We start from the raw sequence: 13,372 nt of genomic DNA on the forward strand, positions 1-13,372 counted from the left end.
GTTGCTTGGTAACTCAGCATCATTCCCCACTTAAATCAATAGAGCTACTTGTTAGCTTGGAGTGTGCTGCATGCTTCATGGTCTAAGTATTTTAATGTGTCTTTGGCTAACAGTTTTATTATCGTATATTTTGTTTTGCATATCTTTTCCTTAAACTTGGTATAAATGAAGGCTGTAATGTTCAAGTGAGGTTGATGATGTAGGAACATACATTTAATGCAGTATGTTTTATTTTGATCTGCTCATTATTGTGTGTGTAGTGACATCACTGGGCCTAATGAGTAAACTTAATGGATAGTTAAAAAGTAAGAGGAGTTAGTATGCTTAAGAGAATTGTCCTATAATGTTTTAAAATTGGTTTTATTTATTTTCTTTATAATTAGGTCTTTGCTTTATTGGAAGATTATGGGTCTTCAAACTGGCCAGGATTAAATGTAAAAGCTAAAAAATTGCAGTGCATGTAGAAATTTTTTTAAAAAATAAAATATGTCCATGCTTCCTCAGCACTCAAGCACAGGGAGCATATTTTGTGTCACTGGTCTTCTGTTTTCCTTTATGAAGGAAAACAGCTTTGCCTGGCCTTAACTCTGACAGGAGAATGAAGATGAGCATGGGTCTGTATGGGTCTCCTGGCAGGGAGAGCGGAGTCTGCTGTGAGTGAGCTTGTGTCTCAGCCCTGAGCATGGCAGGCTTTTCTGTGATGGAGATAGACAGTGCAGACACACCTAATAAAAACAGGAGGTTTACCCTTGGATTCTAAACAATTCTGTTAAAAAAAAATTAATGTTACTCATAATACCTGTTTATGCTCATCTGGGCAGGTTTTCTAACCTATAAATACTGCTTTATATTTCCACACTGATGCTGTTTTCCAACCAAGATGGGTGCTTTTTGGTAAATGATTTTTACTGGGTGCATAAAACTTTGTCATCTTTCAGACTGTAGAACATTACTGTCATCCCATTTAGTGATATAATCACCTATATTTAAAGTTTGTTTGGCTTTGGAAGAGGGGAAAAACAAAGTTTTACTGTGAGCACATAGAATGTAACTGATTCTCTATTTCCAGGTCCTGCCACTGGAGAACAGAATGAAGGACACCACACGTTTCCCACAGGCTCTGAACATTGGCATGGGAGTAGTCATGACCTTGTATATTTCATTGGCCACTCTGGGATATCTGCGTTTTGGGGATGGAATTAAAGCCAGCATAACTTTAAATCTGCCACAAGATATATGGTAAGTGCAGATGTGACTTAAAACCAGTAATCTATAAGGCAAAAATTTTGCAGAGTTTGTTCCATGCCTCAGTGCTGTCACCAGCTGATGGGTGCTCAAACTGTATTTAGTGTCTGTGCCTTTTACAGCTGAGCTATGATCCTAGCCAGCAGTTTCTTGCATATTAAAACAAATTGCATGTGGAAAAATATAAATGAGATTTAAAGAAAAGTATTCTATTGTTTTCGAGGTTTACCCTTCATTTTCTTTACGTTTTCATTCCATGGAGTCACTGAGCTATGCATTTATAATCATAGAGTCATAGAATGGTTTGGGTTGGGATATTCTTTGAAAGTTTTGTTTAGTTGCCCAGCTGATTCCGAGAAGATACATGGAATGGTAATAAAAGATGTCATGCAATATGATTAATTTTTTTTTCCTTTCTAGTTATTGTTTTCTACTACTTTGTAAATATGGACTTTGGGGACACAATTTTTTGCCTGTTTTATAGTAGCTTTTTCTATTTTTTTCTTGTTCTGTTTTGGTGGTTTTTTGTTTTGTTTTGTTTTTGTTTTTGTTTTTTCTTCATTTTGTTAGTGATACAGATTGTGTCATTATACTTTAAAAGCCTGGGAAGTCTTCAAACACTTACTGTATCCATTTCTGTCTGCATCATGCATCTGAAAGGGAAAGTGCTTCTATTACATGGTATTGCACATTGTTGATGTGATTAAAGAAAAGCTTGGTTTAAGTAGTAGATTTTGGTTTATTTGTTTCTTATGTGCTCTTAAAATGGAGGAGGGAGAGGAATGTGGAACTGATGGTAAGGTTGGTCACTCACTCTGTTGCTTTTCATTGTGCTCACGAAAGCAACAGAATGGACTTTGTTGTAATATTCTGCTTTATTTTGCAGCCTTGCTGTCTAACAGGGCTATCCAAATAAGAGTTTTCAAATAGCTCTTGGCTACAGTGCAGGCAGATGTGATGATGATATCAATGGTTTTAGAGATGCAAAGAAAGAGATAACAAATGAGATGGAAACTGGTGTTATATAAGGTGGAAAACTGGCATTATAAGCCAAATAACCTCAGAAATGCTCATGGCACATATGTAGAGATAACAGTCATCTGTTTTCTTCTTACCCTGGATAGTAAACCAAAGCACCAAAGAAAATTAGGAGAGGCAGCTCAGTGTTAGTGGGTTGTGATGTATGATGCCATTGCTGGGCAGTACTGTGGGTCTGCCTGATACGCTGCTGATGAGCAAATATGTGCAGTTAACTGTGTGAGCAAAACAAATTGATAGTGAACTGAATGACAGTATTTTGCTATTTGGTCCTCTCATAAAAAGCTCCTAAATGGCTGGATTGAATTATAGAAATGCAAGGAGTGGACAAGTTTTTACAAGGGAGCCATCATGTGAAAGAACCTGGAATATAGCTGAGCAATGAGGCTTGGGTTTATGTGTTTAATTGCAGCTTGACAATCCCTGCCTTGAAAATAAACCTTTCCTGCTAAATAAAATCAAAATTCTGATGCATTAAGAGTTTTTTTAGATGGTCTTGCAGATGAATTAACCAGAAGGCATATATGAGCCTTAGATAAGTTAAGTTCTTAAGTGTAATTTAAATAGAGGACTGCTCATATTATAAAACCATTTTGCTAGATTGGAGCTTTTGGAGAAGAGATTTGTTGCAGTTCTACTTTAGAACATGTTTTTGGGGCACAGACCATTGGTCAGCATAATACCTTAATCAGAATATGTTGAAAATTGACTTCATGGAAAAGAGAAGTTTTCAGCTTTTGTCATGCTGACCCTTAGCAACTTCTTTCTGAAATCGAGGAGTTCTGTTTTACTGCTTTAAACAAATTTGTTTTTTACATACGGTTATGTTTAGCTTCAGAGTCTTAATAGTTGTTTTTCATATAGTCAGAAGTATGCAGAGTACCAAATGATATGAATGGTTTTACTCAGCTTCACCTGATTTAGACAAGGTGCCTCCTGGCTGAAGTCAAGGAGGGACCATGTTTGCCTAACCCATCACATATTTATAGTCAAAAAGTACATGGATATTGTTGCTAGGTCATCAGTTCAAACTGAGTCTTATTACATCTGCAAATATAGATTATTGGAAATTCTGCTTTAGTAACATCCTTGGCTGAGACCTCATAGAATCACTGGATTGGAATGGACTTTTAAAATTATCTAATCCAACATCCTTGCCATGTGCAAGGACTCTTCTGACTGGACCTGGTTGCTCAAAGCCCCATCCAACCTGATTTTGAACACTTCCAGTGCTGGGGTATCCACAGCTTCTGCTGGCAACATGTTCCTGTATCCAGTAGTAAAAGAGTGCACACTAAGTTTGTTTTGAAGATTTACTCCACGTTTATGAGAACTTTACAAATGTAGAGTAGACTTGTAGATACTTTATTTACAAAAAGTCTGGAATTTTTGCAAAGCCTTCAAACAGATCGTGAAGGAAAAACCAATAATCCCACAACCATATAGCAGTGGATTTTACTGCATTAAGATAAGTCAGATGAGAGCATGAACATGTTATCTAAAAAACCTTATCTTGGAGAAAAGGAATTAGTTATCTAAAATTTGGCAAGACAGTGCCAATATATGGTTATTTTCCAATATATGTAAGGAAGCAAGATGCAAAAGTCCTTGCAAAATTCTATTGAAGTAAGGCTGCCAACCCATTCAGGCATTTATTTTTTTTTAAAAAAGAATTTTCTTCTTTTATATCTAAGACTCTAAGCCACTTTTATTATATTTCTCACTGTGATATAGTTATGTGAGAGTAGATTTGAACTTTTAAAATTTATTTTTGTCTTCACCTTTGATGTGACACTCTTTTCTGATAAATACTTATAATATTTTCCTATGCTAACAGGATATGGTTTTCTGGTTCTGCAGAGGTCTACAAAAAAAACATACAGGCTAAAGCTAGGGAAACTGAAGTAATTAAATTTTTTTTAATAGTAAAGGGTATTTTGAACCAATTTATGTAGAAAGTAGCTGAGATTTATATTGTTATAAGGAAACTGTATATTTTCTGAATATAGTTATCTATACTTTGGTTACATGCAGGGTAGAATAACAGTAGAATGGAAAGAGATTAATGAGAATAGAAATTATTCCCTCTTCTTAACACATTGCATTTTCTTTTTGCCAGTCTGAGCAGAGATTATTTTGCTTTTTATGGGACTTAATACTTGGAGTGGTGCAAGCAGCAGCTTGTCTTTAGCACAGAATTAAAAACCATCCTGAAGTAGCTTTCCAACTAAGTACACAGGCTCTTAAAAAACCCTTAACTGTCTTGTTCCCTAAAATGTTTGTCTAATTACAGTAGCTCTAGTCTTGTGTGTTAGAAAAGATACCTCTGCACCAAAGACTCTGCTCCATGATCATACCTCCTCTTTCCAATTAATTTTTTTAGTAATGCAAATTGACCACTGACATAAGTTTGGCACAGTTTGGAGCAGTAGACCTTGGTATTCCTTTGTGTTTCTCTAAACCCAACAAAATTCTGGTACTAAACAGTGGGGTTTGTTCAATCATTACTGACTTCAAGAATTACTGACACTTCTGTCCCCTCATATCTGACACAGCCCTACACTAAACTTTGTGTGTTGCTCCTTTCTGACATTGCACAGTAATTGAATGATGTTCTGTACCTACTGCTTTTGAAGAGAAGTGTGTGTGGACAGCAAGCAAATTTGGTTGTGGACATTTTCTAGCCTTGAAGGTACTGCTTCCAGTTTCAGTAAACACATTTGCCCGAGATGCTCTCTTCCTACTGTGAGCAGTCTTTATAGGAACAGTTTGTGAGCATACAGAAATGTGAAAGAGACTGGGTTTGGGCTTATATATGGCCAGTGGTTACTTCCACTGTGAAAGGCTTAACAATGTGTACACTATATTTGATTTGATTTTGGAATTTTATTTTCCCTAAGAACTGCTTGCTGTATAACCTGCTCTTCTTGATTTATGACTGCATTATATTGATTTTTGGTGGGTTTTTTGTGGTATATATTTTGGAAGTGTGCTTATCTTCTGCAGTCTCATAGGCAATTAGAACTGTTGAAACCAGATAATACTGACTTTCTGTTGGGTGTGTGTATATATATGTGTGTGTGAGATACATATATATATATATATATCCTTAATGCCATGTGGCCACAGTGATGCTTGGAGCATTAGACAGAATCCCACTACCATGGATGGAAGTACCTAACAATATTTTTGACTTTTTCTTAAGTTGATTGTGGTCATCATCACCATAACTATTACTATTTCTTGCACCTTTTTTTTATTCTGTTGGAGAACTTCATAGCAAATTATTAAACAAGAAGAGAACATAATCTAACCTATTTTCGTTCTGAAAACTGGAGCTGTGGTCATCTTGAGTGCGTATAGTTCTGGAAGCAAAAGTTGGTGTTCAGGAGGGGCATCAAAGCTGTCTGGGGAAACAAACTTCTCTGGAATTTTCTCATACAAAACCACCATACTGCTCTTAGATGGAGACTTTATAGTTTAGATCACAATTACAGCTATTCATCTTCAAATAGATCTTTCTTTTTCTATTAATATTTATTTTACTAAAGTTTTTCCCTGATACTCAATTTTGGTTTTGATTAATCCTTACCTGCAAAGACTGATTGCAGGAATTGTAGTGCATGATCAGTTTTCATCTTCATTAAGAAATACAAACAGCATTGCTTGAATTTTTGTTTTTCCACACAGTAAAATGTCTCTTTTGGTTTTTTGTCCACTATGGCTGCTTTTCTATTAAAGAAATAATTGGGCAAGAGAGAGATGAAATCCTCTACATGTAAATATTCCTTTTATTACTATAATAAATTGTGTTAGCACAAGAAATTAATATAATTAGTGTAATGTTGATCACTGACTGTGCCTTGGCTTATCTGTTGAAATGAGTGATGGTTACTTCATGTCATAGTGGCCCTTGAGGCCTCTCCAAGTCCCATTCTGGCTCAAGGCAAGCCTGTAGGCACAGAACTGCTGTTTGTGGAGAGACTGGGATGCTGGAGAGTGTGAGGTAGCACTGGATTTCTTCCTTTTATTATCCCCCACTGAGGATCTGGGACAGTCGCTGAACACTAGGTCTGCAGTCCTAAATGCAGCACTGTGGGATCTGAGATGATTTTTAGTTTTATGGAGGCTGACCTAGTGTTGATTTAGTTGTGCTTAATGTGCAGGGAGTTCTCAAAGTACAAAAACCCTGGCATTGCATGTGTCAGAAGCAATATTTGAACATATTGGTCTGAGAAGTCAATAATCTTTCTGTCTACATCTTTCTTCTGCTTGGAGGGAGCTGTTACGTTTATCATGTGTTTTTCTTATATACAAGCTTGGAAAAAAGTCACCATTTTTAACTAAAAATAGCTTATATTTCTGAACAGGTTATATTTCAGTAGGCTTTCAAGCTTGTTAAATCCTCTGCATTTACATTAGAGGTAAGGAATCCGTATCTAATTTAAAAGTGAGAATTTGTTTGCTTAGCTATTGATGAAGTCTCAGATATCATAAGATAGCAAATTCTTTAGAATTAAAGAAAGCGTTAGCAAGCTTATTTCTGTAAAGGAAGAGTTTAAGCTGACCTGAACATATGTAAATCTTTTCAACAGGTTGTATCAGTCTGTAAAAATTCTGTACTCCTTTGGGATTTTTGTGACGTATTCGATTCAGTACTATGTCCCTGCGGAGATCCTCATTCCTGCTGTCACCTCCAAAGTGGAACAGAAGTGGAAGTTATCCTGTGAGCTCCTTACAAGAGCACTATTAGTCTGCGCAACCTGTAAGTATATGCAGAACATATGTAAAAAAGCTGGTTTTATGTGTTGTTGGGGCCTTCTTGGTTAAATACGTTTGTTTTTTCCAAAGGCTAGAAAAACTGAATTGTGTTTTAGTGATTCAGTATGTTTTTGATTTTCACGAACAAGTGAATCTAATGGTGTATTTCTATTGTGACCAATTATTTGGTAATGGTGTCTTTTGCCAATAGTGCTCTGAAGTTGCCAATTTGAAAATAATTATCTTAATATAAGTAAACACATATATAACACTTAATATAAGTAAACTTAATATAAAAGTTTTAAAGTAACAGAGACACTGCTGTTTCATGTCAGTGTTTCTCTTTGTGATCTGCAATACATGCTGCTTGTGGAGAACTCCTTTTTCTGTTTTGTTGGTCTTAGAGTTAATCCTGATGTGTGCTGCTGTATCTATACAAAAGCACTGGCAAACATGGATTCCTGGTCAGGGTGTTCATGGGAGGCCACTTATTTTAGGTCATAATGCTCCAAAGCAGTTTTCTGTCTCTGCTCAGTGTCACCACTTCGGTGTTTCTCACTTTTCCCCTACTCTTCCATCTCTCCTGCTGCATCCCTGTGCTTCTCCCAGCTTAGGCACTAAGTAATCAGTGCTCAATGAGCGTTGTCTTGTCTAGGAAGTGATAATCCTGAGGATCATTAACTGAGGAGGAAATTTAGGTTCCCAGAAGCTCCCATAGAAAATGCTGACTAAAAAAATTTTTTCAAGTACAAAGGCAGTTGTTGAGTCCATTATTTATGCTGAATGAACTGTTTACCTTAAAAAAACAATCAAAACCACCAGACAGGGAAAAAATGCTGGCCCTTGTTTTTTCCTTGGAAAATCCTGATGAAAAAAATTGAGTTCAGGGGTTTTTTTGGCTGTTCTTTCTTGGTGATTACTTTCCCAGTGGCTAATGTACTGGATGGCAGCTAATAATTTTTGTCAAGGAGAAATTGAACATCCAGTGAGACCTTCTCAAGGCCAAAGCTGTTGAGAGAAACAGTTAAATGTTGGTGCAGTTTGGTTACTGCAGTAAGCAAAAGGAAATACCATTGATCTAATAGCTTGCTGCTCTGAAAGTACATCTGCTACGTGATTTTTTTGTTTAAAAAGAAAAAAGATGGAAAAAGCTTTCTCTAGTGATGAAGCACAAATCTCCTGAAGCACCATATACCCTGTGTTCTGCTTCAAATGTTCATGGTGCATGGTGTTAAGGTTTTAAGATAGAAGGTAGATGAAAAGCTTTTACAATATCTGAGGGACATCTAGATCGAAGTGCTGCAATGCTTTCCAGGGTCTCTCCAGGACCTCAGCAAACTCTGCAGTCGTAGCCATATCTGGGTGTCATGGTGCCCTCAACTTTTACTCATTCCCTAATGTGCATTATGTGCCTCTTACAACCTGCCCTGGCAACAATGCCTAAGGTGTTTTAAAAGCTATAATCTTATAGACCTGAACTGTTGCTTACAGCTGAAGGTTTTGAGAGTTTGTAGGAGGAAAAGATGCCTTCAGAGATGTGTCTGATGAGAAGAGCCTGTAGTGAATAGTTTTAAAATCACATTGGCCATTGACTTTTAAGAAATTATAAATGACCCCATGATATTCATCCCTAGGTGCTTTTTTTCCTTCAAATTTATTGTTGATCTTTGTAATTGGTGAGTAGTTTGGGAAGGAAAAACTGGGGAACAATCTCCAAGAAAAGGAAGTTGAAAAAGGAAGAGAATTAGCTTTAAGATTTGGAAGTGAGGTCTGCAAAAGGTAAGAAGAAACAGAAGCAAATCAGTTGGGATACATTGTGAATGGGACTTGAAAATGGAGTGGTTATGCAGTACAGAGTGAATGCTACATCTTTATTTCTTTTCAAAATATATGTAGTAAAATTAGACCTGGTTTGTGCCATTGAATCAGTGATGCAGATCTCTAAAGCAGACCTGCTGAAGTGTTAGAGGTATTACCAGGATATTTGACAATATTACACTGTTTGCTGCAAGGCACAGAAAAGTAAAACTAAAAGTTTCCTCTCAAGTGTTTGGTATTTGCTAGGCTGTTGTGTTTATCCTAGTTGTCAGTTCAGTACTTTCAAGTTTCTAGAACTTCTGTCCATGCAGTATCAGGAATCCTTTTTTCACCCACAATGTGTGTATAAATGCCCATACTTCACTCATCTTCTGTTTTTCATTTTTTTCACTGAAGCGTTGAATATAAACCAGAATCTATTTAAATAGTGCTTTGCTTTCAGTGGATACAGACTGTGGTTCCTAAAATGACTCAGAAAAATGTTTCTTTATTAGAAAGAAAAAACCCAAAATCTTTTAAATTGAGTTTAAAAAATGAAATGGTTTTGGTTTTGGTGACAGAATATGTTGTAATGTCTGGACTATTCAGAGGTCATACACTGATTAAAGGGACTCTGCATACTAGAAAAGAATTATCTGGAAAAAGAAACTTCAACTGTGTTACTAATAATGCATTACCTTATTAAGAGAAAACTTGAAAAATGAGTTATTACTAATTTCTGGGGCTTTTGCATTTCTCAGAATCAATGAGGTCATTATTGTTCCAATATATCAGAAACTTCTCTGGGAAAAGAAAAACAACAAACATATCCTGGAATGTTTTTGTTTTTGTTTTTTCTGGTAAGGTTTGTTTTAAGAAAGAACTTGACAAGTGACTGGAGGTAAAACATAGGTCCAGAAACCCCATATGCCTTACTTAGAGTTTTTTCATTATTTAGTTAGTCACTTTTGGATCCTTAGCATTGTTGGAGGATATATTAGGCATTTTTAAAATTTCTGCTTTCTCAGTCAGTGTTTCACAAAAGAGACTTCACCTGAAGTCTGCTGTGAACAATACATTTGATCCTGAATGGCACCAGTCTGAGCCAAACCTTTGAAATTGGGGCTGGAGAGGAGTGAACCCCGTATGACTGGGCTGGTGGCTTCTTGGTCTGGGACTGGGTCAGCCTTGGCTCACTGAGCAGAAGTGAGATCACCTGGACTCTAGACAGGCTTCTTAGATAAAGCTGTTCAAAAGTTTGTTTTTTACTATATTGGAAAGGAAGTTTTAATTATATTTAAGGACAAAGTTCATTGTAGTTGTCTGAAATGTCACAGGATCACAGAATGTTAGGGGTTGGAAGGTACCTTGAAAGATCATCAAGTTCAAACCCCTTGCCAGGTCAGGAAAACCTAAAGTAGGTCACACAATCTGTTCTTACCTTTTCAAGACTCTGACATGCTATTATTCAAGGCAAAAGCAAATAGTAAGGAGTATTTTTGATGGGACTGTGCTAGATGGGGCAGAGTATGCTTTTGCTTTGGTTAAAGCCCCTTGTCTGTACTTTCTGAACAGGGAAACAGGGAGTGCAAATGACTTGACAAACTTTGTTCCCTACAGCTTTTCTCCCTTCTTCCAATGTAGTTTACTGATAATATTGCATCGTAGTATTGTACAGGTAAAACCACAAGTCTGATACGTAAAATTCAAAAGAATAAGGAGGGAGAGGGGGTTTCCACTTCATTAGTACTCAGCGCTTGTAAGGCTACACCTCGAGTACTGTGTCCAGGTTCTGGGCCCCTCAGTTTAGGAAGGAGATTGAGGTCCTGGAGTGGGTCCAAAGGAGGGCAGCCAGGCTGGTGAAGGGACTCCAGCACAAGTCCTGTGAGGTGAGGCTGAGGGAGCTGGGGCTGTTCAGCCTGGAGAAGAGGAGGCTCAGAGGAGACCTCATCACTCTCTACAACTCCCTGAAAGGAGGTTGTAGCTAGGTTGGTCTCTTCTCCCAGGCAGCTACCAGTAAGACAAGAGGGCATGGACTTAAGCTCTGCCGGGGGAGGTTTAGGTTAGATATTAGAAAGAATTTCTTTCCCAAGAGGGTGATCAAGCATTGGAATGGGCTGCCCAGGGAAGTAGTGGATTTTCCGTCCCTGGAGATATTTCAAAAGAGACTGGATGTGGCACTCAGTGCCATGGTCTGGTAACCGCAGCAGTAGTGGATCAAGGGTTGGACTGATGATCTCAGAGGTCCCTTCCAACCCAGCCAATTCTATGATTCTATGATTTGATACTGAACCCTTCCCTCTGTTTCCTTGCAAGAGACATGCATCTCTTCATCTTTGCTCAGCGTAGCAAGTTGGAAGACCATACCACACTTCCTAACCATTGTTTTACAAACTCAGGTGAGCACCATGTGCCCTGACTGGATGGATGAGTTAAGCTTGTGTTCAAAGTTTAGTCTAAAGCTGAAGATTGGATTTGGTAGTTGTTGAAAGTTGGTAGGAATAGGATTGAAAGCTGGATTAAGCATAAGCATAAGGGCTCAGGTTAGAAATTAGGAATACATACAAACAGAAATGGGATGAGAGCCACCATTGTATCTGTAAAGCCCTGAGAAGCATACATGGAGGTGCAGTGCTGTGTGTATGTCCTCAGGTCATGCTTGGAAGTTCATCACTACAGGAGTCCTCCAGATGACATGCCTGACTCTCTCCATCAGCTGCCTGCATTGCAACCTCTGCATGATGATTCACCAGCTTTGTGGTTTGGTGGGTCAGGCAGTTGATCATATTATTTAGAAACACCCTTTGTAAGACATAAAAGGAGAGAAAATCTTTCTGATCATGTTCAGATAGTACGACTGCAGCCTTGTGGCTTCTCTTACTGTTGCATATACATTTTTCATTTTAAGTGTAAATGCTTTTCATTTTTTTTCCTCAGTGATTTTTCCTAGTGTTTGTGGTATTTGAGTATCAGACAACTTTACTACTTAGAAATATTTGTCAGGGTGGAATTTCTATAATACTGCAGATATTTACCATGATTTTATATCTTTAAAACACATACCAAAAATAGTTCAGATCTGTGTTCGAAGCATCTGGTTGGTAGAAGGTTGGACACCATGCCTGTGTCAAGGGGTTTTGACTACCAGTTGGTTGACCATTTGAGTGCAAGGCTTTTCAGTTTGCTTCTGAAAGAACTAGTTCTAAAAGAACTAGACCATCCTGGGTGATTTTTAAAAAGCTTTGTTAGAATCTTCATATAGAACAGAATGTTTTACTTTTATCTTTTGGGAGCTCTCTGGGACAACAACAAAATCTACCCAAATGAGTCCTATTAAGTGCTTTGCTTGAAACAAGCTGCTGTTATATCATGGAAGTTTTTTAACCCTTCCTTGCTTATTTAGCACTGAGATAATTCTGAAAGAGATGGTTTAGAGAGGTTTTGTAGAGCCTAAGCAGTTAAATCTCCTGTGGTAACAGCTTTAAAAGTATTCTGAGCACACATCTATTGATGCCTCTCAGTGAAAACTGTGGTTAACAAATTTAAGTTGGGGTATAAGTTTTTAGTATAATGAAAATGTAAACTGCTCACTAAGGTTTACTCATGTCTTCTGCCAGAATGGCACTAAAATTAAATTGTACTTGCTGGATGTGTTGGAATAATTAAAAAAATGAAATACTGAGAATTATTTTTTCATCTGAATGGTGACAGCAAATACATGAAAAAGTAAAGGAATAAGACACAAATGAAAATTTAAGCAGTACTTTAATGTTTAAAGAATAACTTGTGTTTCATTTATCAGTTTTAAGATAGCAGTGAATTTTTTTTTTCTGAGTTGGTAAAAGCTGCTGAGGAGAATCAGCAAATATCATGGATAGAACTGAAGCTGTGAGTACCTTTCATCCATACAAGAAATATAGTGGTTTTTTTGTTTGTTTGTTTGGGCTTTTTAATAGCTTAATTCAGGGCTGTATTCCTGTAACCACAGTGCTCCTGTTAAAATGAAAATTAAGAAATTCTGCAATTGAATGTGGAGATACTGATTGCATTATCAGCTGTTTTGATTGTTAGCCTGAAATGAAACCAATTTAATTGAATGGTTGATCCAGCTGAGTGTGAACTGAGCTGTTAGTGAGCTGCTTTCCATTAAAAAAATAGCCTGAACTTAGTGTGTAATTTTAGCAAGGGAATATATGCGTTATTCAGTTGAACTTACCAATTTTGCTTGTCTAAATATTTCCCCATTTTAACTGTACCTGGCTTTAGGAAAGAACAATTCTTGATGCTGCACAATTAGACATAAGATAACATGATATTTACCAGATATCTTACACTGTTTGCTGACATTGTGCCAATGAAATACTCATTTAGAGAAGCTTCAGCAGAGGTAAAATGAAGGAATTTTAATATCCATATAGATTTTAATACATGCTTTTAGGATTAAGTGTTAATAATTAATATAGAAATGGTTTGTGTATCAGTCATCAGACAAAGAATCTTTTTTTAGTAAGAGTTTGTTTATTTTAAAGGG

General features: G+C 37.0%; 1 protein-coding gene across 1 annotated transcript in view; it reads left to right on the forward strand.

The window, feature by feature from the left end:
• Positions 1-13,372, forward strand: part of SLC36A4 (solute carrier family 36 member 4) — a 99,663-nt gene that overhangs the window by 39,950 nt on the left and 46,341 nt on the right. The window contains exons 9-10 of the mRNA XM_030456314.1: positions 1,070-1,239; positions 6,879-7,048. Coding sequence (XP_030312174.1) covers positions 1,070-1,239; positions 6,879-7,048 — 340 coding nt within the window. The remainder of the gene's footprint in view (positions 1-1,069; positions 1,240-6,878; positions 7,049-13,372) is intronic.

The sequence above is a fragment of the Calypte anna genome, chromosome 1 (assembly GCF_003957555.1).
Source record: "Calypte anna isolate BGI_N300 chromosome 1, bCalAnn1_v1.p, whole genome shotgun sequence".
Taxonomy (NCBI): domain Eukaryota; kingdom Metazoa; phylum Chordata; class Aves; order Apodiformes; family Trochilidae; genus Calypte; species Calypte anna.